Source organism: Camelus dromedarius, chromosome 16 (genome assembly GCF_036321535.1).
Source record: "Camelus dromedarius isolate mCamDro1 chromosome 16, mCamDro1.pat, whole genome shotgun sequence".
NCBI lineage: Eukaryota > Metazoa > Chordata > Mammalia > Artiodactyla > Camelidae > Camelus > Camelus dromedarius.
In genome coordinates this window covers 22,279,001-22,305,058 of record NC_087451.1, presented here as the reverse complement: position 1 = coordinate 22,305,058, position 26,058 = coordinate 22,279,001, and the positions used below count along the sequence as shown (strand labels likewise).

Sequence of the window (26,058 nt, the reverse complement as noted above, 5' to 3'; positions counted from 1 at the left end):
TTTTCTACCATTTCTACTCCCCAAATGACACATGAGAATTCCAACTACACCCTATACTTGTCAATATACTGTACGGTCTTTTAAATTGTACGCTTTCTGGTGGTGTGTAATGGCATTTCCTGGTGGTTTTAACTTGCATTCTCCTAATTACTGATGTTGTTAAGCATGTTTTTCATCTACTTATTATCCATTCCCATACCTCTTTTGTGAAATGTCTATCAAGTCTTTAACCCATATTTTTAATTGAGTTCTTTGTTTTGTGTTGTAATTCATTATATTTACTGAAGTCCTTTGTCAGGTATATTAACTGTGAAAATTTTCTCCCAGTATGTAGCTTGCTTATTTATTTTCTTAAGAAGCTTTTGATGAACAGAAATTTTAAATTTTGGTAAAATCCAATTTATCACTTTTCAGTAGTTATTTATTTCTTTGTCCTGTCAAGGAAATCTTTCCCTAAGCCAGATCACAAACTTATTTGGATATTTCCTTTTAGAAGCTTTATAGAATTTTTGCTTTTAGGTCTATGATCCCTCTCAAACTAAGTTTTGCATATGATATGAAGCAGGAATCAAGATTTCTTCTGTTCCCTTCCTTTTTCCAGTTGTTACATCACCATGAAGAGTGTCTCTTTGTCTCCACTGAACTGTACAGTCAATCTGATCAAAAATCAATTTTTAGGTACATTTGTCTATTGGACTTGATATTCTGTTCCACTGATCTATCTTTCTGTCCTTAATGTTCTTCCACAAAGCCCTAATTACTGTAGCTTTATATCAAACGTCGAAGTTTAAGTCCTCCAACTCATTCTTTTATAAAATTACTTTCGGCTACTTTGGATCCTTTGCATTTCCATATAAATTTTAGAATCAATGTCACATTACACACACACACACACACACACACACACATAAAGTTTGATAGAGTTTCATTGGGATTACATGAATCAACAGATCAATGTGGGAAGAACACACACCCCATTAATTAATATTGTACCTTCCAATCCATGAAAATAGCATCCTAATCCATGTATTTAGGTATTTAATTTCTTCCAGTAATATTCTGTAGTTTTGTAGTTTTAGTATAGAAGTCTTATGTATTGTTCACTAAGTTTATCCCTAAGTATTTTATACTTTTTCATGTTCCTACAATGATTTTTTCAATTTCATTTTTAAGTGCTCCTTTACTAGTATTTTTAAATTGATTTTGGAATAATGATTATGTATTTCTGTGACCCTGCTAAGGTCACTTGATAATTCTAATAATGTTTTGTAAAATAACTAGGATTTTCTACATATATGTCATATCATCTGCCCTCCCCTCCTCCAAAAAAAGACTAGTTTGCTTCTTTCTTTCCAATGTTTATGACTTTTAATCCTTCCTGCCCTATGGCATTGGCTAAGACCACCAATGTAATACTGCATAGAATTGGTGAGTACAGATATTCTTGTCTTATCACCAGTTGAAGAGAAAATATTAAGTCCTTTGTCATTAAGTATGGTGTTAGCTGCAGGTTTTTCATAGATGTCCTCTGAACAGCTGAGGAAGTCCCCCTTCTTATCCTAGTTTAATGAGAAAGTCTATAATGAATAGATATTGAATGTTGTCAAGTGCTTTTTCTACATCTACTGAAATGATTATGCCATGTTCCTCCTTATTTTGTTAATGCAATGAATTATACTGACAATTTTCAAATGCCACATGAAGATGAAGCCCGCCTGGCTGTGACGCGTTGTCCTTTCTACATGTTCTGGGTTCAGTTTGCTAATACTTTGTTGAGAATTTTCAAGTGTGTGTTCACAAGGGACAGTGGTCTGCAGTGTTCTTTTTTTATAATGTCCTTGCCTAGTTTTACATCAGGGTTATGCTGACCTCATAAAAATGAGTTGGGAAATGCTCTCTACTCTTCTATTGCTGAAAAAAATTGTGGAAATTTATTTCTTCCTTTAATGTTTGATAAAACTGACAAGGAAAACCATCTGGGGCCCAAAGTTTCCTTTGAGAGTAAAAGTTTTCTCATTACAAATTCAGTTTTTAACAGATATAGGGATATACAGGTTTTCCATTTCTTCTTGGGTTAATTTTGATTATTTATGTCTTTCAAGGAATCTGTCTATACCATTCAGGTTATTGAATTTATCAGCATTAAGTTATTTATTATATTTCCTTATTATGCTTTTACTGTCTGTGGGATCTGCAGTGATACCCCCTCTTTCATTCCTGACAGTGATAACTTGGGCTTCTTTTTTACTTTGATATATTTTGTTAGGGGTTAATTACTTTTACTGATCTTTCCAAGAAACAACTTTTGAATTTGTGACCTTCTCTAATATTTGTCCATTTTCTATTTCATTAATTTCTGCTCTTATCTTTATTATTTCCTTTCTTCTACTTACTTTGGATTTAATATGCTCTTGCTTTTCCTAGCTCCTTAAAGTTATTCATTACTCTTTCTAGTGATTCTGTGTATGTGCCCTGACTAGGCATTTAAATTTTTAGAAACAGTATTATAACACTTTCTCTTTCTTTCTGACTCATTCAGATTCTATAATTATTCTCTCAACTGAGTTAATTCATGCCTATTTCTTTTCTTTTAAAAAAATCCCTAAATTAAGAACAAATATTTAAATGGTCAGATATAAAAGAAGCATATTTTTCTTATTATGTCAAGAAGCTTAATTTTTAAAGTTCACTTAGTGAAGAGATTTCCAGATAGATATGTATTAGTATCCCCTCCCTCCTGAAACACCATAAAACAGCAGAAAAGGATTTTTTAAATATACAAACTCACAATGTAAAAAAGACTGGGAGAGACCACCCTAGAGGAGAAACAGCAATAAATTTTTGGAAGATCAAAAGTAAATCAACAAGCAATAACAGATTTAGCAAGGCAGGGAAAGGTAAAACTAAAAACTGCCTGCAACAGGGGGTGCCAAAAAAGTAAACTGACCCGTATTACAGAAGCCCAGAAAAGCTCAAGAACAAGAAGCATCTATTAAGGATTGGGGGTTGTGGGGGAGGGGTTAACTCCCGAGGCAATATTAAAGTCTACCTAGGGGACAATTAGGTCCCTAGATCCTCGCAATCAGATGATAACCCCTCCTCTAGCTCAGCAGGTGGCCTATGGCTGTATACTCCTGTGAAACTGTACAAAAGGCGCCAGACAGAGGAGAAACGTAGCTGGATTAAGCAAAAGCCTGTACAGTAGAGACTCACCTAGTCTCCTTTGCCTAGACTCACAGCAGAACTGAAACAGCCCGATACACAGATCTCTCTCAGCAACCCAGTTCAACCCCCTCCTCATCCTTAAGGGAGATGCTTTTTTTAACACTCTGGGTGTGTGAGGGGGGGAAATTTGCCCAAAAGCAAGAGGAAAAGACCTCCAAATACCAACATTTGGGAATCCTCCAAAGGAAAAAAACCAGGCACCTCTCCTCCACCTCACTGGGCAGTCAAATCACAAAGCTTCCAATCACCTTTTCATTGGCGAGAAGGAAGACATGATGTTGAGTGAAATAAGCCAGACACAAAAGAGCGAGTACTGTACAATTCCACTCATATGAGGTACCCAGAGTAATCAACTTCACGGAGACAGAAAGTAGAACTGTGGCCGCCAGGAGCCGGAGGAAAGGGGAATGGGGAGTTAGTGTTTCATGGACACAGAGATTCAGTTTGAGAAAATGAAGGCGTTCTGGAGAGGAATGGTAGTGATGGATACGCAACAACATGAGTGTACTTAACACCACTAAGCTGTACACTTAGAAATGGTTAAGAAGGTAAATTTTATGTTATGCGTATTTTGCTACAGTAAGAGAAAAGAAAGTCTGCAGCAGTAAATCTAAACCAGCCAAAAGTAAATAGATTATCTCACAGAATTTGCCACATTTGGCATTTTTAAATTTGGGGTACTAATTTGTACCTATAAGTGTTTCTACCATAAACATTACTGCCGTTTTGTGAAAGTGTTCCACCATAGAAATGCAGAGATTCCAAATCATTATGATTACATCAAAAATTCAAAGATGGGCAAAAAACCTCTTAGGCTCATCCATACTAACGGTTTTCACACTTAGGAACTGACCAGAGATGTCCTGGGACCACTGTGGTGGATTGGGGGAGACAAGATTACGGGGCCCTCTCCCACCTCCACACTTAGCCTGTCAGCCTGTGCGTAAGATGGTTTTTGAAGAAAAGTAGCACAAAATTGGCTTGACTCGTATTCATTCATATATGTATTCTCTCTCCCTCCGCCCCCTCCCCTAATTCACCGTATAAAATAATGAAAGTCACTGTTCTAAGTCAGCACCTGAATTGAGACCAAAGAGTTAAGAGACACACTGAAGGTCACGGAGATAGTGATGACTCTGCGATAGAAATGAGGTCTCCAACATTAACGAAATGGTTAATCCAAGACAGTCAGCTTAAAAGATAAAGCTTCCACAATGCAACCAGCATTAAGTGCCGAGATCATTTGTAATTACTGTTCTACGTTTTAACATAAAGCTACTCGTTATGGAATTAAGAATACTAGTGATTAACTGGGGACGTCACAACTTCTTTTAAAACTACTTCTGAGATGTTCTATAGCACAACTGAGTCTTTTTCTGCTCAAATGTAATAAAGATAAATGAGATCCCAGAGATCCTTTTGGCCACCACAAATGAGAGCCCCATAAGTTTACAACATACGGTCCCAAAATGTTTAGCTTAAGCCCCAAAATGTATCCTTACTCACCATTATTTATTTCCAGTGTTAGCTTTTAAGCGAGTGTTTCTTCTTGTACACTCCTGAGTTGCTGTGAAGATAAAAGAGCTGTTCTCTCAGAACCCCAAGGGTATTCAGCGTGTTCTAAATGACTCAGGACACAGAGAGCACCCACACGTCACTCAGCATGACGAAAGCACAGAATACAGCAGAAGGATATCCACTTCTGCTCATGTCAAATTTTAGATACAGAACAGGTTCTGGCGCAAGCCTGCCACATTTAGAAGATTACCTTTGGGGTATCAGAAAGACTTACAGTGCCTAGTATAATCTAATCCTGGTGGAAATGCAAAAGGTAGCCACACACCGTTCCTTTAGTTTTTCCTCGCACTCTTTAGTTTTACAGCTTAATCTTTCATTTAAAGGGCCACATGTCAAAATGTTAACATCTGCTACATCCAGGTAGTAGGTATGAAAGTCTGTATTATAACACTCGTTTTTTATGTATTGGGAATACTTATGATTCTAACCAATGATAATTAAAAATCAAGGTGCCTATTCAGGTTGTCTCCTCACTCTTAGGGACTCACATGGAAAGACTTATTTTTTTAAAGGAAATAAACAATAAAGAAACAGATTTAGACAAATTTCTGAATATTTGAAAGCAGACAAAAATATGTAGACAAAGTAAAACTAACAAATTCGAAGAGAAGGGACTCTGTAATTTCAAAAACTTATCAGCCAGCTAACTGCAGTGCAAACTTTGTTTAGCTTCTGCTTCAAACTATTAAAAAAAGTGATAAAGTAATCTATTTATTTGACATAGTGAAGAATTACTTATTCTACTAGATGTAATAATAGTATTATTATTGTGTTTTAAGAAGGAGTCTCTGTCTTTTAGAAACACATCCTGAAATATTTATAGATGGAATAATATGTCTGAGGTTTGGTTAAAGCTGAGGAGGGTGGGGGAAGAGATAAAAATAATACCAGCCATATCAACTGCTGAAGCTGGTGGATAAATACACAGATTCACCTACCACGCTCCAGTCTGGGATATACTTGCAATTTTCCATAATAAGGGGTTTAAAAAAAAAAAACAGAACTAGAGAAGACCACCACCCATAAAACATGGTGGGTGGGGAGCACACAGCAGAGACGAGAGACAGAACCTTGGAGAGGGTCCACAGTGCGAAGGTGTGAAGGCCTGGGAACAGAAGAGTCAACTAAAATTCCTTCTAAAAGAAAGGTTTACTCAGAGCCTCCTCTCCTCTCCACTCTCCCCTCAAAATGAAGACAGCATGTCTCTAAAGAAAATAAACATACTATCAGGAAAGAGCAAGGCGTCCTAGGGTGAATGCTGGCCTCCTCATTATGGCACCTAGAATGTGTCTGGCCCAAGAACCTGCACTCGAACCATTCACAGAAAAGTCAGGTCTGCCTTCCAGGTGACCACCTACAACCAGAGCTGCCAATAAGCCTTCTAATTTCTTCATCCTCAACTATCAATGGACGACCAAGAATTGCTAGACATGTGGGGGGGAGAAAAACTAACACAAAGGAGAAAGACAAAGATAAAAGAAAAAGTGATCCTTGAGGAAACAGATTACCTAGAGGATAGAAAAGAACTTCCAATTTCCAGATTCTACATCCATAAATTAAGAATAGGACACTAAGAAAAAGCCAGAACTCTTAGAAATTAAAATCAATTGCCAAAACAGAATATTCCATAGAAGGGTCAGAAAATAATGGAAATCTCCTAGGATATAAAACAAGAAGACAAAGAGATGGCCAAGAAATAAGAAATCTGTAAGTAACATCCCTGCCACGATTAAACAGATCTAAACACAGCCCCCAAAACCTACCCTGCACCCACACTCACCGGAATGCCACCCCCCTCCACCTGTCCTTCTCTACCTGCCTTTCAAAACCCAGTTCAAACCTGTTCCCTTGTGAAACTTTTCCCCAAGCTGTTTATCTAAAGTGATCTTACCCCCTGCTGCACCATTCATCTGACATTTGATCTGTATTACTTTGTGCCTTACTTCTTGAATTGCTGTCATTTCTGGAAATTTATTTTAAACTGCTATTTCTCAGAAAATAAGGACACTGTCTTAATTTTTTTTTAATCTTCCACAGAATCCTGTACCCAGGAGACATTAAATGCTAGATGGATCTGAAACTAGTCCTTGGGATATATCTGAACTTCATTACTTGCTTATATTTCATCTTATCTTTTCTTGAGTTCATTTTTAAAGTTTTATATTTATATCCGTAACTAAAGCTCAAGGAAAAAAGCGAAATTCAAGGAAGTTTTAGAAGAAGTAAACGCATAAAAATGGCATAGAGGTATCTTTTTCAAAGCCCCAACTTACTACAAGTTGTATTTTCTAATTGCAAACTTCTTACCCTAAACAGCGACTGGCAGTGGTGTTCAGCGCCTGACAGTGCACAGAACACGTGAAGAGGGCAGGGAGGCTGGGGAGAGGTGCTGCCCTGAGCAGTGAAACACAGTCTCTGACAGTGCCAGCCCGAGTCATCGCCCATTCCCGACCCAGTTGACAGCCCAGTGCAGTAATAAACTTGAAGTCTGGGTCTAAAACGTCCACATACCAGAATCAAATTCCAAAGATTCTATCACAAAGTAAAAATGCCTATTACTGTGTCCTCTCAAACCTATAACACCTGCTGGAGAGACAAGTAAGAAACCTAGCAAGTTACAGGATTATTATGATTTAGGGGGAGGGGAGGGGAGGGAATGGAGTAGGGGAGAGAGAGAGAGAGAGAGGGAGGGAGGGAGGGAGGAAAAGAAAGGAAAGAAGGAAAAAGAAAACCTGGTTGACTCAACTTTTGGAATAAAGCTTTTTTTCACCTTGCTTACTGTTTAAAAAAAAAAAATTTTTTTTTGTCTGTGAACTCCCTATACATGAAGAAAGTCCTGAGGAAAAAGGATGCAAATCTGTGAGTGTTTTTTCAGTTCTAAATGCAAGTCAGGCTGACTTTCTCTGTGTCCAAGGGAGAAAGAGAGAAAGAAAGAGAAAGAAAGAGAGGAAGGAAGGAAGGAAGGAAGGAAGGAAGATTTCTTAAGTTTGGCAATAACTACATATCCTTTCTTTCTCAGACTTCAAACATGCGTCCAGCCAGCAACCAAGGTACCAGAAATGGACTATGTTCAATAATCAGCTCTGCGCTAGCTTTCACTAGGAATTCTAGGAAACGAGGAAGGAGGTTCTTTTAAGAGTGCTTCCTTGCTGCTGGAGCTTTGACTAATTAAGAAGTACTGAGTTTCCTTCCTCAACACGTTTCAGAGAAGGTAAAAAGGTTGAGCTCTGACGAGAAATCTCGTTAAGAACATCAGTCTAACAACGCTGACAGACACCACTCCCAGCCCAGTGACCTGCTCCTCCAGTTTTTCACTGAAAGCATCTTTCATCCCCTTGAAGGTGATCAGTGGAAGCATAAGGGCGTCCAGACACGCACACACTGCCTCCTCGCACGCACTGCTGTGGTAAAACTGACATGTTTCCAGCATTTCTATTGCAAGACACTACCTCCCACCAACGTGTTACTGTTTGCAATCACAATGTATGCCAAACATCAAAAGAAAATAGCAATGAATGTGCCTCTTTGGGAAGAATAAATAGATTTGTAGTCTAATAAGGTTTGAATACAAATTGTTGAGGAATTAGTAAAAGCTATAAAATAATGGGTTCTGACAACTTTTTAACCATACCTTCCCCACTTGCTTTAGAGTTCTCAATACCAGAAATGGGTAAAAATTACTTTTCTGGATGTGAGTATAAATGTGAACCCGCTGGCATTGACCTGTCATGTTCTCACCAGGTCTGGGGGCTGAGAAGCCACTGTTATTTAACGCCTTACTTCACTTCAGTTCAAAGGGTTCTGTAAAATATTACTGCGATGAGATTACTTTAAATGTATGAACATACATCTAATACTATTCAGTGAAATGCAACAATATCATTTCTATTTTTTAATTTAAAAATACTAAGGGAACAAATTTTTTAAAATCACTGACACCTGTACACTGACTTGTATGTAATCTTTCAATTTACTATCACATGGCTGGAAATCTTACAGGAATTTATTAAGAAAGGGAACCTATTTCATTACCTGGTAAGTGAGGATAATTTGTGCAGGTCAACAGGAGACAGTTACGTTTTCTAAATACTACTTACAGCCCAACGGGAAATCCAGGAGAGGCAGAAACAATACTCTCAGAGTTCAGTAAGAGAGACACTGAAATGATACAAAGGAATCTGGATCTTCAATTCTTTTTTACCTTCAAGTAAACTTTAAAAAGGAAAATTGTGTTTCCCTACTTTAGACTACAGAATCAATAGCTTTCTATTTAAGTAAAAACAGAAATATTTCAAATGGCCTGTAAGATAAAAGAAATATCAACTCCTTGACTTGAAAAAATTCATGAAATACAAGTAACTTTAAAATCTTTGCTTGAGTTGAGCCTTTTATTTGATCATCAGGAATACTCACATGTGTGGGTTTTGAACTCCTGCAGGATTGGGATTCAGAGTAAACCTTGCTGTAGATTTGAAAGGTGGATTTGCAAAATTCAACTTCAGTGCTTTGCGTTTACCTAAGAAATAACAAATAAAAAGTAAAAGTTTCAAGTACCATAAAACAGGTAGAATTCTGAGGGCATAAGAAATTCACACCAAAAGGCAGAAAATTTTGCTTTAACATACAGCTAATAAAATATTTTGAAAGGTGGCAAAGAATTTTTCAGAATTAAGAAAAAGTAAACAAAAATGACTTAAAGTTGTTACTAACCGCAAATCATCTCCAACACAACAGAAAACAATGCTCAGAGCTTCTAGTTTGTACTGTTCAGAAATGCTAATGCTTTTGCAAGTAAAAATACCACTATAAAAATCTTTCACCTCTGCAGATATTTTGGGAAAAAAACTAAAATATTATTAGCACCTTTCCAGCATTACATTTTAATTCCTTAGTTTAATAAAAATCATTTTCCCTCCAATGTAATACAGACAACTGAGTGTAGAACATGAAGCGTTCCACAACCACAAAGGGCTGAAAGCATCGTGGCACAATCAACTTCAAGTGAGTAACACAGGTACTGCCAATAAGCACTGCTTCAGGGCAGCTTCTTCAGGATGGGGAGGGGGAAGGTATCGGCGTGTTATATTATACCAAAAAGAGTCCTTTACAGAAAAGCTAGAAAATTCAGGAAAGACAAAGGTAACACAAATACATAAAATATTATATATACCTATAAAATACATGGGGTTTAAAAAACTGAATAGAAGTCCAATTATTTCAAAATAATCATTTGCCTACTGCAGACTATTTCCTATACATAGATGTAACCATTATTTTCTTCTCTACAATTAAAATCAGGCCACAATACTGTTTCATAACATGCTTTACTCACTAACCATATGTTCTTCTATGTCAATAAATCTTACAAAACCATTAATACAGGAGTCTACGGAAATTCTGTAACAGAGCTGAGCTTTTCAGCATTTTAGGAACATCCTGGTTTCAGGTACATATGCAGGATACTTCTTCCAGCCCTCACTCTTCACAGTTTATCATACATAAATCCACCTAGTCAAACAACGTCTCTGCAATCCAAACACCCTCCCACCTCAGCGGGCTCAGAAGACATATTTTCGGGCTCAACCTGCTCAGCCCGGTGCTTCCACGCGCTGGGGAGGTCTGAGGGCCCCTTGGCCGACAAGACCGCAGGACAAGAGCAGAGGGCCCCCGCGGCTCCTGGATCGGCTTGCAGGGTGCCCAAGCAGCCCAGACATACCACTGCCCGAAATAAGCACAGTACTGATTGAACTGTCCACATAATCTGCCCTTCTGGGTTCCAATATTTATTTTGAAATCATTTTTATTTGACAACAAGGCGAGAAAGGACATTCAAACTACACATGCAAAAAGTACTCTACAAAAAATGGCAGATTTGACTGTGTTAGAAAAGCAAACTGTATTTACCCAAAAAGCTTTTAAAAATTAAATAAAATCTTGGGAAAATTCTTGTAATCAAAAACTCTAAATATATAAAAACATCACAGAAATCAAGGGAAAGAATAGAAAAATAGGCAAGGGTAGGAACAGTTAAACAAAACAGAAAGCATGATGAAAGGCACTCAGTAACACCAGAAACAGTTAACATTTTTGTTCGCGTGAAACTGAGAATGTTTAGAGGTTTTATTTCATAGACATACCTGTATTTTTAAAACGATAACACGCTGATCCGAGCGACCAGGTAAAAGAATCACCAGCACAATACACTGCTGGTAGGAGAGTAGGTTGTATAACTTTCTGGTGAGAGGTTCAGCAATACACAAGAAGAAGTTTTAAATGAGTATGTTTTCACTTCTTGGAAATTTGTCTTTAAGAAATATTTAAAGGCAGAGGATTAGTCACTGGCCCTGCTAGATTTTGAAATTCTTGGGCCTGCTTACTCACTCCTTTCTGCCTTCAGTGTTCTCCCTTTCTGAAGGGGAATCTCCATAACTGTCATCCAATGCCAGACCCCCCACTGCGGTTTGGAAGCAGGTAACTAGTCACCGATGGAAAAGAATCTTGTGTCACAATGGGTCGTACTCAGGAGTCTCCCCTAGGCATGATTCAGACGATTCTGATGAGATGCGGGGCTGCTGAGCTGACGATGTACTGAGTTAAGACTTGGGGGATGTTGGAGGAGGGTGAATGAATTTTGCATGTGGGGCAGATGCGACTATATGGGGGCCAGAAGGCAGACTGCAGTGGACTGAAATGGTGGCCCCCAAAATACCAGAACCTATGAATGTTACTTCATATGGCAAAGTTTCTGGAGACAAAATTAAGGACCTCAGGCGATCATAAATCTAAATGAGCTCAACACTTACAAACTCCCCAAATCAAAAGCTGAATACTGCCTGTCACGTGTGTGTATTTAAAACTACCTGGTACGTCACTCACGCTCTCCACATGATGAAAAAGCGATGGAAGACTACGATCAAATGCTGAGGACAATAACAGAACATAGAATCATTGCGAAAACTAACCAAAGGAAAACGCCGAAACTGGCCCTCTCCTCAGGAGGCCCATTTGATGGGACAGCAGCTAACCTCTGCAGGCCAATAAAATACAGCACTGCAGTTAAAACTTACTCAAATTGTTCTTTTGAAAATAAATATCTCTATATAATACACACACACACACACACACACACACACACACACGGAATGCTTTTCCAGCACTGCATTCATATTGAAACAAAAATAAACTGGGGTCTTTAAAGGACATTTACTGCATAAATGAACAAGCACACAAGTAATACAATGTGACATGACTCACATAAATTAGATTTAAACACACTCTACATTTCAGAAACATCTGCAACTATCTTGAGAACTGCACAAGTATATATTCAGATCTTTTACTAACAAAATATACTGAGGAATTCTACAAAAGTTCAAAGCATCTATAAGTAGTGTTAGATCAAGTTACACAGCCTGTTCTCAGTTTTGCACCCCAACTGTGCAAAAGACCATCAGTTTAGGAAGAACTTTTGAGGCAGTCTAGAGGAGGAGAAAGAATGCCCCAGAAAGTCAATCAAAGGTGAGATTCTGGGAAAGGTAGAGAGAGGCAGCTTTTACAACACTCTAGAGGCTATTTCTGAACATCTGTAGGCATGGGCTTGTTTGTCTGTCTAAGCATCTCTTCCTCTCCCATTCACTTTCTCTAAGTAAGAGTCTCTATCAGTTCTGGTCTTTCTCATCTTTACTTCTCTTTCTCAAGGGCCCCCCAAAAAACTAAATACTAAAGGCAACCTGTTACCATATATTCAGATATTTATTAATGACAAAACTACAAACAGGACATTAGATCTATGTGGACTTTTTTCAAAAGCCTGCAACAACTTCCACAGGCAGAAAGGGATGTAAGGAAGTGATACTATGAATGGCCAGCAGAGATTTTTAGGAGCTAACAGGGATTAAAATATTTATACAATTTAAAGTAATTATCAATAAAGACTATAAATTTGTGATTACAGCTCCCCCTTTGGTGAGACTGTCACCAAATAATCAATTCCAAACCAGTCAACAGAGATTAAAGAGACCCTCCCCTTTATCTACAATTGGACAGAAACGTGGCACGTCAAACATCTCAAGTTATTTACGTGGAAGGAGTGTCCCATGGAGAAGACTGTCTTTGTATACTTAAAACTCAAGTTCAGAGCCTGACATAGAAAATACTTTCAAAGGTTTATTGATCTGGGAATAAATTTGACAGGGACAGATGCAGACAACTGAAGTATGGGTAAAATTAGCTAGAATTAAGTTTCTGTTGTTTGCAACCAAGAACCCTGCCTGATAAGGAAAGCAGTTATCTGTCCTCATCCGATCACATTTCCAAAAGCACTGCTGTGTCCTTTAGGGCAATACTGCCTAACCTGTCTTCATGCCACAGCTCATATAGAAAATGAGGACATTTGTTCAACACACTGGGAAAATCAGAATCAGAGCTGACCGAGGTGGCAACACTCAGCCACTCCAAGGACTGAAGGGTCAATTCTTCTGCACTACCCTCGAAATTCAGGTTTCAAAGCCCTTCCTTAAGAGAACACCAGTAATGTTCACACGACTTTTCCCACATCAGCAGTATACAATTTCTCCCTCACAGTCCTCATGAGAAGCATTCCTAAGCATGAGATCTTCAAGAATATCCAGAACTAAGGTTATGAAGAGTGAGGATTTATCCAAGCATATTCTCACTGACTACGGCCCAGGAATATCTATCTGACCACAGAGCAACTCACAGAATATTGAAGTTCAAAGGAAGACTTCTTCTAGCTATCAGATCACTCTGGGTTGTGTGGCTGACTGTTACAGAAATAGCCACCAATGAACCACAGCCCCTGTGTCCACACCTCTTCGCCATGTAACTGTGCGGCCCTTCCATCACTAGGTGGCGTCTGCTTCCCTCCCTCTCAAACCTGGGCTGCCGCAGGACCTGCTCTGGCCAGGGGAACACAGCAGAAGGGATGTTGTATGACTTCCAGAGCTAAGCCTTATGAGGCCTTGCGGCTTCCGCTTGTACCTTCTTGGTACAAAGCTACTGAGTCTGAACGTAAAGCAGGTCAGTCAAGCTTCCATGATGATGAAAGGCCACGTGGAGCGGGAGGCCTGGAAGACTGCGCCAGGAGCGCGACTAGCCAAATACAGGCACGTGAGTCAGCTCAGGTGACCAGCAGAACCACCACCCAACTAACAAACAGAATCATGAAAACTCGAACAGCTGCTCTTTTAAGCAACTACTTACATGCCAAAAGAGCTGGGCAGGAATAAGGAAAAAGTAATCAGAATCAGTCCCTCTTAAGGAACTCCCACTGCCACCACAGGGGACTGATTCCCCAGAACCAAGCGCAGGAAAAAGTGGGAACTTAACTACAATGTGGAAGTCCCTCATCTCATACCTTCAAGAATACCGGTGATTGACATACAAGGATTCAGAGCACCCCACCAGGGGCTGGGCGGACAGGACTACCTTAAATTCGCATTTCTCCCTTGGCTCTAATTCTGAAATAACTCATTTTCAAAACAGAAAGAGCATCCAGAATAACTTCTTAAATTACCTGTAATCACTGGAACAGTGGAAGACACAATTCCAAGCACACAACTTGATAGTCAAACAATTTCAGAAATTAGGAAATAAAGTAATAGACAAAAACTTAACTTTCATTCCCTTTTCTGTCTAAATTACTACCATGATGAGAGCCTAACTTCATTCATAAGCTCAAGAGAATAGGAGAGGAAGGATGTTAGACTTGGAATTGGAAGAAATTGGCAGCTTGGTCCGTTCTGGACGTGTACTCTCAGGTATTCCAAGTATTAAACGAGCTGCTCTGCTACCAGCTAATGTTATATTGCCCCTCTCCTCCAGCCTTTGGTATGAAATTTCCAAAACTTCATACAATCTCACTTAGAACTCTGTATTCTCATCAGTAAAATAAAACACTGTTATTCATCCATGCAGCTAAGTGTTTTGGAAGCTAGACCATGCTGAGTTTGTTTAAAACACCAACAGCCCTTTTAGCACATTTTAATATAAAAGTGTGTAAGGCAAATTTGGGGGAAATCCAATCTAATAAGTTACACAGCCCTATGTGCAGAAATATCATAATTATACAGAAGCTATTTTACCAGGCAGTGGAGACAAAAACATAGACGAGGTGATTGACCTGTTCACAAAAGACTATTTTGGTCGGCATCCTGCCAAAACTGGAAAGGAACACGGTGGGAGGAAGTTAAAGGGAAGGAATAGGGAGGACACGTACTTTTGCTAGATGCTAAATGATCACCACTGAAATACTGATAAAGATAAAAACAATGATATTTCTGTGGTCTAGTAATTCACATATCTGTAAAAAACAAAACAAAACAAAACAAAACAAAACAGTCCCTTATTTGGCAGAACTGCCATGGTAAGGAGTAATATACCTTAAAAATGGAATGGCTAGTAAACAGTGGCTATGAAAAAATGGTAACTACTATGATACTAATTACAAGTATTAAAACTTAGTGGAACCAGAAATTAACACAACATTGTAAATCAACTATACTTCAATTTAACAAACAAATAAATCCTAATGGTAAAGTTAATTAAATTATTAAATTTTCTAAAAAAGAAAAAAACTGGAAAAAGTTTGATACCTTTTAAGCCTACAAAATACACGAAAAACAAAGAAAGCAAGCCTGCTTTATAGATTCATTTAAACTAATATCCCATAAAAATCCCCATTCCTATCCAAATCCAGTATCCCAGCAGAAACTAGAAAAACCAATACAGAGTGAAAGAGCTAGTCAATCTAGTCTTGAAACTCAGCTGTACACTCTGGGCAAGTGACTTCACTTCTCTGCCTCAGCCCCATTCTTGCCAAACAGGATTAGTCTCACCTTTCCCAGAGGAGTGCTAGGGGGAGCAAGGGTGTTACTATGTATAACAGTGTCAGCCACATCGCTACCCAATCCTCCACAACTTTTACTATCAACTATGTCTAGGGTTATGATGGTGATGTCCTTTTTCTCTCTCTTTTTTTTTTAATTTAAGTATAGTCAGTTTACAGTGTGTCAGTTTCTGGTGTGCAGCATAATGTTTCAGCCATACATATACACACATGTATTTCTTTTCATATTCTTTTTCATTATAGGTTACAATATATTGAACATAGTTTCCTGTGCTATACAGTAGAAAATTGTTTACCTATTTTATTATATACAGTAGTTTGTATTTATAAACCTCAAACTCCCAATTTATCCCTTCCCACCCTCTTCCCCCCCAGTAACCAAAAGTTTGTTTTTTATGTCTGTGAGTCTGTTTCTGTTTTGTAAATAGGTTCATTTGTGTCTTTTTTCTTTTGTTTTTAAGATTCCACATATAAGTAATATCATATGGTATTTTTCTTTCTCTTTCTGGCTTACTTTACTTAGAATGACGATCTCCAGGTCCATCCATGTTGCTGTAAATGGCATTTTATTCTTTTTTATGGCTTAGTAGTATTCCATTGTGTGTATATGTATATATATACACCACAACTTCTTTATCCAGTCATCTGTCGATGGACACTTAGGCTTTTCCAATGATGGTGATGTCCTCAACTAGGGTGGTAGATCACTAAAACCAATGCTTCCTAAATGTTAAGCACCTTCCTCATCTGATAAGCCTGGGTCTCGGAGGCTCCACTGACAAAGAACTGAATTAATTCACTCTCAGCATTCCAAACCTCTGGAAGATACAGTCTTAGTCCTCTCCTTGGACAGAAAGTTTTTTTTTTAAACCTGGAATATCAAGGATTCTGTTATTCCTCTTTCAGTTCCTGAAGGGTACTGCTTTGACACAAAGGCGTAACAGCTTCTAGTAGATTCTCGTGGACTCCCAGACAAAGACAAAAGAGGCATTTTGCCTGTTGCAGACTACACTTTACTATGAAGCCCTTGTCTGGTTAACAAAAGTCTTTAGGGAGAGTTTGAAGGCTAAAAAGCCCTAAGCTTGCTCCCAAGTTGATCATTCAACAAGGTAAAAAAAATTTTTTTAACTCATTTCTATCATGGTAAAATGGGGAGTTTACGAAGTTTCATGGGATGATGCTAACAATATGCCCTAAAATCCTTCCACATCTAATAGCAGCAACTCATAATTGATTTTTCATGCTCTGATTCAGCTAACCACTGACTCTGACACTGATTATGTGGGTCTCTATGATCACAGTAATTCTATCTTAATTATGCACAATGTCATTATTAGTCCATAGGTAGCCACACCTGTGAGTTAGCAATTAATTAAAGCCAACAAACAGCACGGCTTTTGATGGGACTCTGAGCCAGATGTCTATTATCAGCAAAAGGTATAATTCCTCAGACTAAACTGGCCAAATTCTGATTAGTCCAAACTTCTCAAAAATTCCCAGGGAGCCAGCTAATTCAGGAAGATCTTCCTGGGATTACTAATGTAGCACAAATGTCAAGGCTTTATTGAAATAAACAGGACTTGAGATGCTTTTCCACAGTCATGGAGACAGAAACAGATTCTATTGAGCAGAATCTTGGCTTTGGGTCTCCATGGTCCCAGGTTCCCCTGTGAGGTCCCCGGGTTCACTGCGGGGCAAAGCTGAAGTCATTACCTTCTCAAATGACAAACTGGGAAAATATAAGAGCCTTACTGATCAATATGACAGAAAATATTCCAATGAGAAAATTAATAAAGAATAGGAACAGGTAATTAACAAAAGAAAGCATATAAATAGAATAGAAAAAAAGTATTAACATGAAAAAAATTATCAAATTCTTCTAGTTACTTCCAAAATTAACATTCAATTTTTGCCTTTAATACCACACATAAATAAAAAGAATCCCAATATCAACATTAACAAGGGTTATGAGAGGCAGGCAGCCCCTTCAGAACTTTTCACGGCTACACTTTTACACCTATTTGTGGTTAGCTGATGTCTACCCTGCTCCCCACACCTTAAGTTCCAGGAGTGCAGAAACTATTTCTCATGTGCCTCAAAGCCTAGAATCATGCCTGACACGTACATCTTTAACCTTTCTTCAGTAAACAAATGAACAGAGACAAATGAATGAACAGACAAATCACTGCTGTGAATATAAACTGCTCCACTTTCTGAGGACAATACCTAGCAAACATCTCGTGATGTCCTTATGGCTAACCCACAAACTCCATTCCTAATTTACCCTTCAGGAAGTTAAAGGCTATGCAAAGAAAGTCATTCAAAGCAGAGATATTTGTGCTAGATTAGTTACCAAAGTTATGGCACACCCATAATTGGAATACTATACTACCACCAAGAAGACACACGATAAAAACCTAGTGACATTAAAACTAATGTTAATAATAAGGCATTTTTTGAATCAGGCAACAAGTAACGTGTCTATTACAGTGTCATTTTAGTATAGTATATGTGCATATGATAATTTATAATATACACATGGGCAATTCTCCAGAATATCACTGGTGATTAATTCAAAGCACTAGAATTACAGGTGATTTTTTTCTTTTTCTGCTTTTCTGTGTTGCAGTTTTTCTACACAAAGCACTTGTTTCTGTTTTAATTACAATCTCCTTGCTACTCACACTGGAAATTTCTAAAAAGGACCAATCTATTCTCTAAAGCTAATCTTACTGAGGCCTGGAGAACAAGTCCTACCATCTTTACTACGTAACAACCCCCTCTTCTTCAGGAACACAGTCCACACTTGAACACCAGCATTCTCACGTTCAGAACCTAGACACTCATCTGGGCAACTTCTGACCACCGGGAATTAGATTGCCCAGCCCAGTGACTCAGGGCTCTTCATAACAGCACGAGGCACATTACAGGAATACAAATGTTTTTGAATAAATGAATAATCCAAGTTCAAGTTTTTGATTTAACACCTTTAAGACAAATAGTTTCGGTCAGGTATCTCAATGGGGGTTTTATCTGTACTTCCTGATAGATCTAATTTGTTGCTTCTTTTGTTCTCCTTAATTGAAACATGTGTAAATAGAAGTTAAGCAGGTTCTCTGAAAAAATTAGCCAGAAGCTTTAACTATAAATGCTCCTAACTGACAGAATTTCATGACACATGGATCAGATGGCCACTCTCTGGCTTTAAAAAAGAGAGCTGGCATTTTTAACTGCCTAGGGTTGCACGACTATTATACACTGACTTTTCCCATTTCAGTGCTGCATTACCCTATACATCTTTTTAAAGAAATTTTAAGTAATAATTCACAATCCAAATTTAAATTCAAATCCAACTGTGTTACTACCAAAGCAAGTAACCGAGATGGAAAATGAGTAAGCGTCTTCTACACAGGGCTAACACTGTATATTACAGGCAATAATCACAGCACTAGGACACTCCTCCCACCAACATCCAAATAGCTTCTTTGTACCCTGCAGAAGAATGCTTCCCAATTAAAAAAAAAAAAAAAGACACGACTAACACTCACTCCTTAGTGGACACAATTAAGTACTCTCCATTGCCCATAAATGTATTCTATAAATTAAGGGTTTTAAAGGTTAGAATAAAGTAAGATTAATCACGAGCATAAATGGCACTCAAAGAGGATATGCTGCACCGTATCAACTTCCTGCACCCTATCCTGACTGAAACGTCTCTTGATCTGTTATGCTGCACCATATCAACTTCCTGCACCCTATCCTGACTGAAACGTCTCTTGATCTGTTACTTACAAAGCGTGCAAGGTCAAATCAGTGTTAGAACATCACAAAGGGGCAACTTTGATAACGTATGTAGTTACAAGACGGGTGACCGAACAGGAATAGTGAAAAGGGAGAGGTGCTTAAGAAACTGCTACTCCTGAAAGGTGAACGATGACACCTGTTGGACAAGAAAATACCAGTGACTGAGAAGGTCACTGACAACTGAAAAGCAGGTAGTTCACCAGGTTTTATTGTATCTTGGATGAGAACCCTTATTTACTTCTGTTATCACCAAACTCCCTCTCAATGACTAATTCTGGTTCCCAAGTCCTGGGAAGGTATTGCCTGACAGATCTGAGCATTCTAAGCACTGAATATAGATTAATAAGCAAAGCTGGAATCCAGTTTGGGATTGATCTTAATTTGGCAGAACTGGTCTTTCATATTCACTTGTTCTTCAACTTCACCAAAAAAAGTCAAGAATTATTATTTGACATGGTTTTTGATAATCTTCAGAGATCGAGAGATTTTTAAAAGTTCAGATTGAATAGATCAACTCATGTTCTGGGGTATGAAGAATAGACAGACGTCCAGTTGTAATCGCCCAAGAGTACAGAAAAGTCTACTTGTGCACATACACACATACTTCATACCCATCAGCACTGGTGCACTTACGTCATAGATGATCGATGCAATGATCTGCCTTCGACAGTATGCCCCAAACACAAACTTTGTTTCTTGGCTGACAACAGCTACTAATTTCAGAGCTCACAAATGTTTAGAAACACAAGTTAACCAGACCCTAATGAAATAATTAACTTAGACAAAAATCACTCACAGTAGCCCATCAGGTGAAAGGCTGGTGGGGAGCTTTATTCCGTATGAATCACACTGACAGCACCAAAACCCACTGACCAATCTTAACAAGAGCCATAAGCAGAAATCATATGCCTCCTGATGTGTTGCAACAAAAAATATGCAGTCCCACCTAACAAGTGTTCCTGCCAAAAATCTGAATCTCTATGTGATCAAGCCTCTATATCTATCCATCAATTAACAGGAAATACAGGGTAACAAAGAACATGTGAAACACTAACTAAAAGAATGTAATCAGACAAATACAAAATGTGCAAAATGATACCAAATACCTAATCCAATTTTTAAATGAATAAATGGCAAGAAAAAAGAAGAGGGATCTACTACAGATTTAAAGAATTTAAAACATATCAACTGAACACAGTATGTCTGGACCGTGTTGAGATCTCAACTTGAAAAAAATCAACTGTAGATAAGGCATCTGTAGGGCATGTGAGGACATCTGAACACTGAGTGGCGACCTGTTAATATTGTTTTGTTTATTTAACAGTGTGCTAATGGTACTGAAGTTACGTATTTGAGAGTCCTTACCACTTAGAAGACGTGTGACTGGCACATTTGTGGATAAAATAATGACAATCAGAACTAGCTTTAAGATACTTGAGCAGAGATAGAGGGAGGAAGAACAAATGAAATAAAATTGGCTGCATGTTGGTAACTGTTGCTGCTATGTAATGGGTCCATGGGGTTCGTTACACTGTTTAATTTTTCTGTGAGTTGGAAAACTTTTATCATTCAGAGTTTTTTAAAAATTAAATAATGTCCTTTCTTCCACCCCTAATTCCAAGACAGTAGGAGGGAAATAAATCTTCTGTTAAAAGCATCAACTCATCTTGAAGAGTCTATATACAAACCCGCCCTCACGAAGCACATGGCTACGCTACCTTGCTCGCTGGCTCCCAAGCCTCCTGACCCATTCACCTTGGCCAGCTGTTCGCCCAGACACACACATCATTTGAGAATCCCAAAGCAGTTCATTCTCTGCATCTGTCTAGGCCAGCATAACTCTGATTTTTTAATTAAGACATTTCCCCTGGTGGTAGAACCCCTATGTTCCTAGCTTCAAAGCCACAAGAAGGAACCTTTTCACTTAATGTTCAGTCAGGCTTATTAGATCACATTATGAAACCCTCCAGAGCCAGAGAATCAAAAATGATATAATGCAAGTCCAGATCTCGTGACCATTTGCAAGTGAAGACCCCTCAAAAGCCACTTGGTTTAGAAAATAATTCTCATGAGTGTTCATTGCTTTCTTTCAAAAAAAATCAATAAAACATAGGAGGAGAGGGTACAGCTCAGGGGCAGAGTATGTGCTTAGCATGCACGAGGTCCTGAGTTCAATCTTCAGTACCTCCATTAATAAACAAACAAACAAACAAACTTCATTCACCCCCTCCCCAAAACAAAACAAACAAACCCAAAAAGCAAGAAAAATCAGTTTGTAGCAAGTAACCTGTGACCAAACCAAGGTCACACAGTCTGATACTCACTAGCTATGTGGCTTTGCAAAACGCCCTTAAACTTCCTGTACTTCTGCTTCTTCATCTGTAATAACTGTTATACCTACTTCATAAGGTTGTTAGGAGAAATAAAGAGTTGATAAATTACTTAGATAACTTACGTAAAGTGATAGATAAGATCACAAGATAACCGAAGTGCTTTTAGAACCGGGGTTGGCACACAGTAAATGAGAGTTATCTATCATCCTTATTTCTACCGTGTAGTCTATCTCTACGTGCTCAGTCTCTCAAAGAACACGAACTTCCTCAGAGTAGGCTCTCAGTTTAATCCATCTTTACATGTACATGCCTCTCACCATTAGTTCTATAAATATGTGTGTGATACGTTACAGTTGTGCCTCTGTTAATTTAACCTGTTCAGAGGTTCTCTAACAGGGAGTAAATATGCTTGTATACACTTGATCTTCATTTCTGATTAATGTTCACTGAATTCGACCTAATGAGAAGATGAACACCAACATGGGAGTTGCAAGTTTCTTAGAACATCTTTTCATCTAAACACTCACGTCTAGATTTTGAAAGCACTCATAAAATCATGTAGTTTGAATTCATTTACCATATTTGTTTGAAAACCATCACCCTAAATTTATCTGCCACATGGAAAACCACTCTGCTTAACTGGAGAGTTAGTTGGGAATACCTTCTGGAAACTTCTCAGATCATTTCTGCCCTGGATCTGTTTGACCACGAAGTTTTGTCAAACATTCTTTCATTGCTCGTAGTAAAGTTCAACTGACAGATGAAGGGAAACTTTCTGCAATGTGGCAGAATCACTAAATTTTTTCTCATTGAAAAATATCACACGGTAAGCTTCTCCAAATGATTTTTAAGGTGCAACAGATATTTGAAACCTTCTTTCTTCTAGCAACAAAATCACTTTTTAGGAGGAAGTAATGCTCCCACCACTTCAAGATCAAAGATATTTAGGTAACATTCCCCTCGGAATGGAGAATGGTATAAAGGAAACACAAGAACCGTGACTCTGCCTATATGACAATTCTCAGGCTTTAATTAGTACAAAAGCTATTTCCAAGTAGAAGGGCTTTCCAATGGCAGTTTATCATGGTCCACAAAGACAGAGATGAATATACTGGATGCTTAGTCTTATGGGCTTATGGCAAACCCTAGAAAAGTCTCATTATTCAACTACCTTCAGTATGTATATAAATTTGTTTTATCATATTTACATATTTACAGTATGTAAATCCTGTTAACCTCCAAGAGTAGCAAGCGTGGTCACTGTGTTTCTCAGAATTGCTAAAAAACTTAGCTGAGTTTAATAAATTCCAAACGATAAAATTTTAGTCTTTGGGTATAGATTTTTGGCACATAAAATGGGAAATTAGAAATTGAATCAGCTGAATGTTCTAAGTACTTGGCTTTAAATGCAGGACAGCATGACCCTCCCTCCAATCCTTACTTCCCCAGGATTTTCTACACTCCACCTCCAGTAAAGTCACATACTCCCTTGAGTGAAACACCACCTTTAACAGAACTTCTATTAGGTCAATAAGCTTATTAGTGACTTCCTCAAACTTCTGGAAAGATTCTCAGAACATCCTTCTTCCTCTTTATTGTTTTATTTTTATTATGTTTTATTTTTATTATTACCAATTTAAAAACAATTTGGGGTACTTACTTAAGAAGGATAGTTTCACAGTGAAATGAAAGTCATTAGGATACCTTCATTTTTCCCCCAAATTCTGTGATGTGCAGTGTTACCAAAAGCAATCACTACCTGTAATCTAATTTCTGTTAGTGACTTCAAGGATAACAGCAGCTCTAGAACATACACTCGTCTAAATAAAGATCCTATTGTTATGCAAACATTCTCAAGTAAAACAATTTTTTAAAGCCACTAAGTCTTTATAAAGCTGCCAAAAATATAAAAGGCAAAGGTAGAGAAATTAAGCACTACCAAAATTCGTCTTTGGTACTGACTCTACAGCTTTGGGCTGAAAACACATTGCAGTACAGGCGGGAGAAGAAAAGGCTAAAAGTGCCCTTGAACGAAAACTAAATTATTATTAAACAGAGTAGTTGCCAAACTCCTAACTACTCTCACTTTGATCAGCCCAGGATTCTACTGGGCATTTTCTGAGGAAAATCCCTGTGCCCTGGGACCTTTAGTGGATCACAACTTTCATCCAAACAACAACAAAATCAGAATGCTGATACACTAAGGTAAATTTGACATTTATGAAACCATATCTCAAAAACTTTGTTTCTAGGCAAATCTCCTGCTCTTCTCCAAAATAATTGGTTTTATAAAGCAAAGCAAAGCATATTCTACAGAACTATGTTCTCAAGTTAGCTTATTAAAGCCACTGACATATGATCATTCAAACTTGATATAAATCACATAAACATATTTACAAGTACAAAATCATTCTCTCTAAATTATAAATGACGAACTAATCAACCCTCTAAATGTAAGAGTTCTACATCGGAAAAAATACTTTCCCCTGATGTAGTCTTACATTCAGACTTCAGAAAAATTCAATAATCCAACAGTGTTGAAAGAAATATAACATTGTTGTCTCAAATACCAACTTTATCTTAAATATATATTATCTTATATATATTTAGAAAACCAAAAAGCAAATAAATACACAAACTATAATTGATAAAAAAGATCATGAGGTGCAAAGTGGATTTTTATTGAATTTCTACAAAAATCTGATTCCAAAATTAAATATGCAATCTCACACTATTTGTGTGTGTGTTAAAAACCTACACACACATCTCCAATAAAACTCTACTAACTTATAGCAGGCAATTATAATAAACTGATTGGAATAGTGCTATAGCATTATAAAAAACAAAGAATATGTGAAAGTCAAACAACTGGAAAAAAATTAATCCTTCAGAGCTTCCATTAGTCATCAGAATCATCTTACAACAGGTCTCTGACCAGTGACGGAGAGCTGACTGCTGAAGCGATACTCGGCGCAGGGGACTTCTAACAATACGCAGTTCTGTGCTCTTTGCACTCCATCCCCTCCTGCAACTATTGTATGATATACAATTATTTTTAATGAATTAAATAGCAGTTTTTCTGATCATTTTGAAACAGCCTTAGAATAACACTGGAGATTCTGGCACTAGAATATGGGTAAGAAAATATTGCTTTGGTGATTTCAAGCCCTTTATTTTTAAAGAAATGTGTGGCTACTTTTAACACAGCTAGTGGCTATATTCCAGAGCAAACCAGAAGACCGACTGTCTGCCAACATTATAAAATTGCACTTTTATTTTTTTAAGTCATGCAAATCACAGGACCAGTCTTGGAAAAAAAAAAAAGTGTTAACATATGTAAGCAAGTGAAAACTTACCATAAAATATAGGTACTAAAAGTACAGAAATAAATGTTGTCCACTTAGAGCTGGCCATCCCTGCCGTCATCCCAGCTCCAGCCCTCCCTGATACATGCTCCCTTTCCACAAGGCTCCCGCTGAGGCCCGAGCAGCCCACACAGCTCTGCTTAACTCCAAAGCAGGACAGGCCATGGATGGATCTCTGTGCCAGGCTCTCCAATCAGGAAAGCAGTTACCCTGAGACCCCACAGCACCCCTCATGCTTGTTCTCTCTCATGACAGAAGAGCAGGAGCACAGATGCCCAGTACACATCCGCTCCTGCACCGCCTCCTCACCCTGGGTTCCGACACTGCTCAGTCTGTAGCATCAGAAGTCAAACATTTACAAGCAACTCTAGCAGGAGCAGCTTTAGTCCCCTCCACTACGAGCCTGCTAAGGGCAGAGACCTATTCATTTCTGCCCCAATCATCTCCCTCACTTTATGGTCCCTTGGTGTCCAACATGTGCTTTGTGAATCAATGTGTAAAACTGTGTTGTATCCCAAAAGCTGGAAAATTAAAAGGAGGACCTCCCAAAGACAGAAAGAAATAAAAAGGGAGACATGAGAAAGCAGTCACAGTATGAAGAGGTAGTCAAGGCAACCAAAGGTGAGCATCAGGTAGGACTAGGGACGCTTCCCCGTGAGCCTCTGCCGCATACACTGAAGCAGGCAGCACTGCACACCTCTCGTGTCTATCAGAAAGCCAAGGGACAGCACCATTTACGTAGTCTAAAGGCATTTTAAGTCTGTCTACAGAGCTATTTGCAGTCATCATGCATACAATTTTAAACTTAATAAAAATCAATGTTTCTCTAGTTTTAGGTCCACAATAGGATTCAGAGAAAAGAGCAACAAAGTTTTAAATTTTAAAA

General features: G+C 38.2%; 1 protein-coding gene across 2 annotated transcripts in view; it reads right to left on the bottom strand.

Annotated features, from left to right (window-relative positions):
• Positions 1-26,058, bottom strand: part of MAP2K4 (mitogen-activated protein kinase kinase 4) — a 90,658-nt gene that overhangs the window by 52,382 nt on the left and 12,218 nt on the right. The window contains exon 2 of one of the 2 annotated variants that reach the window (XM_031467599.2): positions 9,217-9,319. In XM_031467599.2, the coding sequence (XP_031323459.2) occupies positions 9,217-9,319 (103 nt within the window). Of the gene's footprint in view, positions 1-9,216; positions 9,320-26,058 lie in introns of those variants that run through there. The other variant, XM_031467601.2, reaches the window with a different exon arrangement.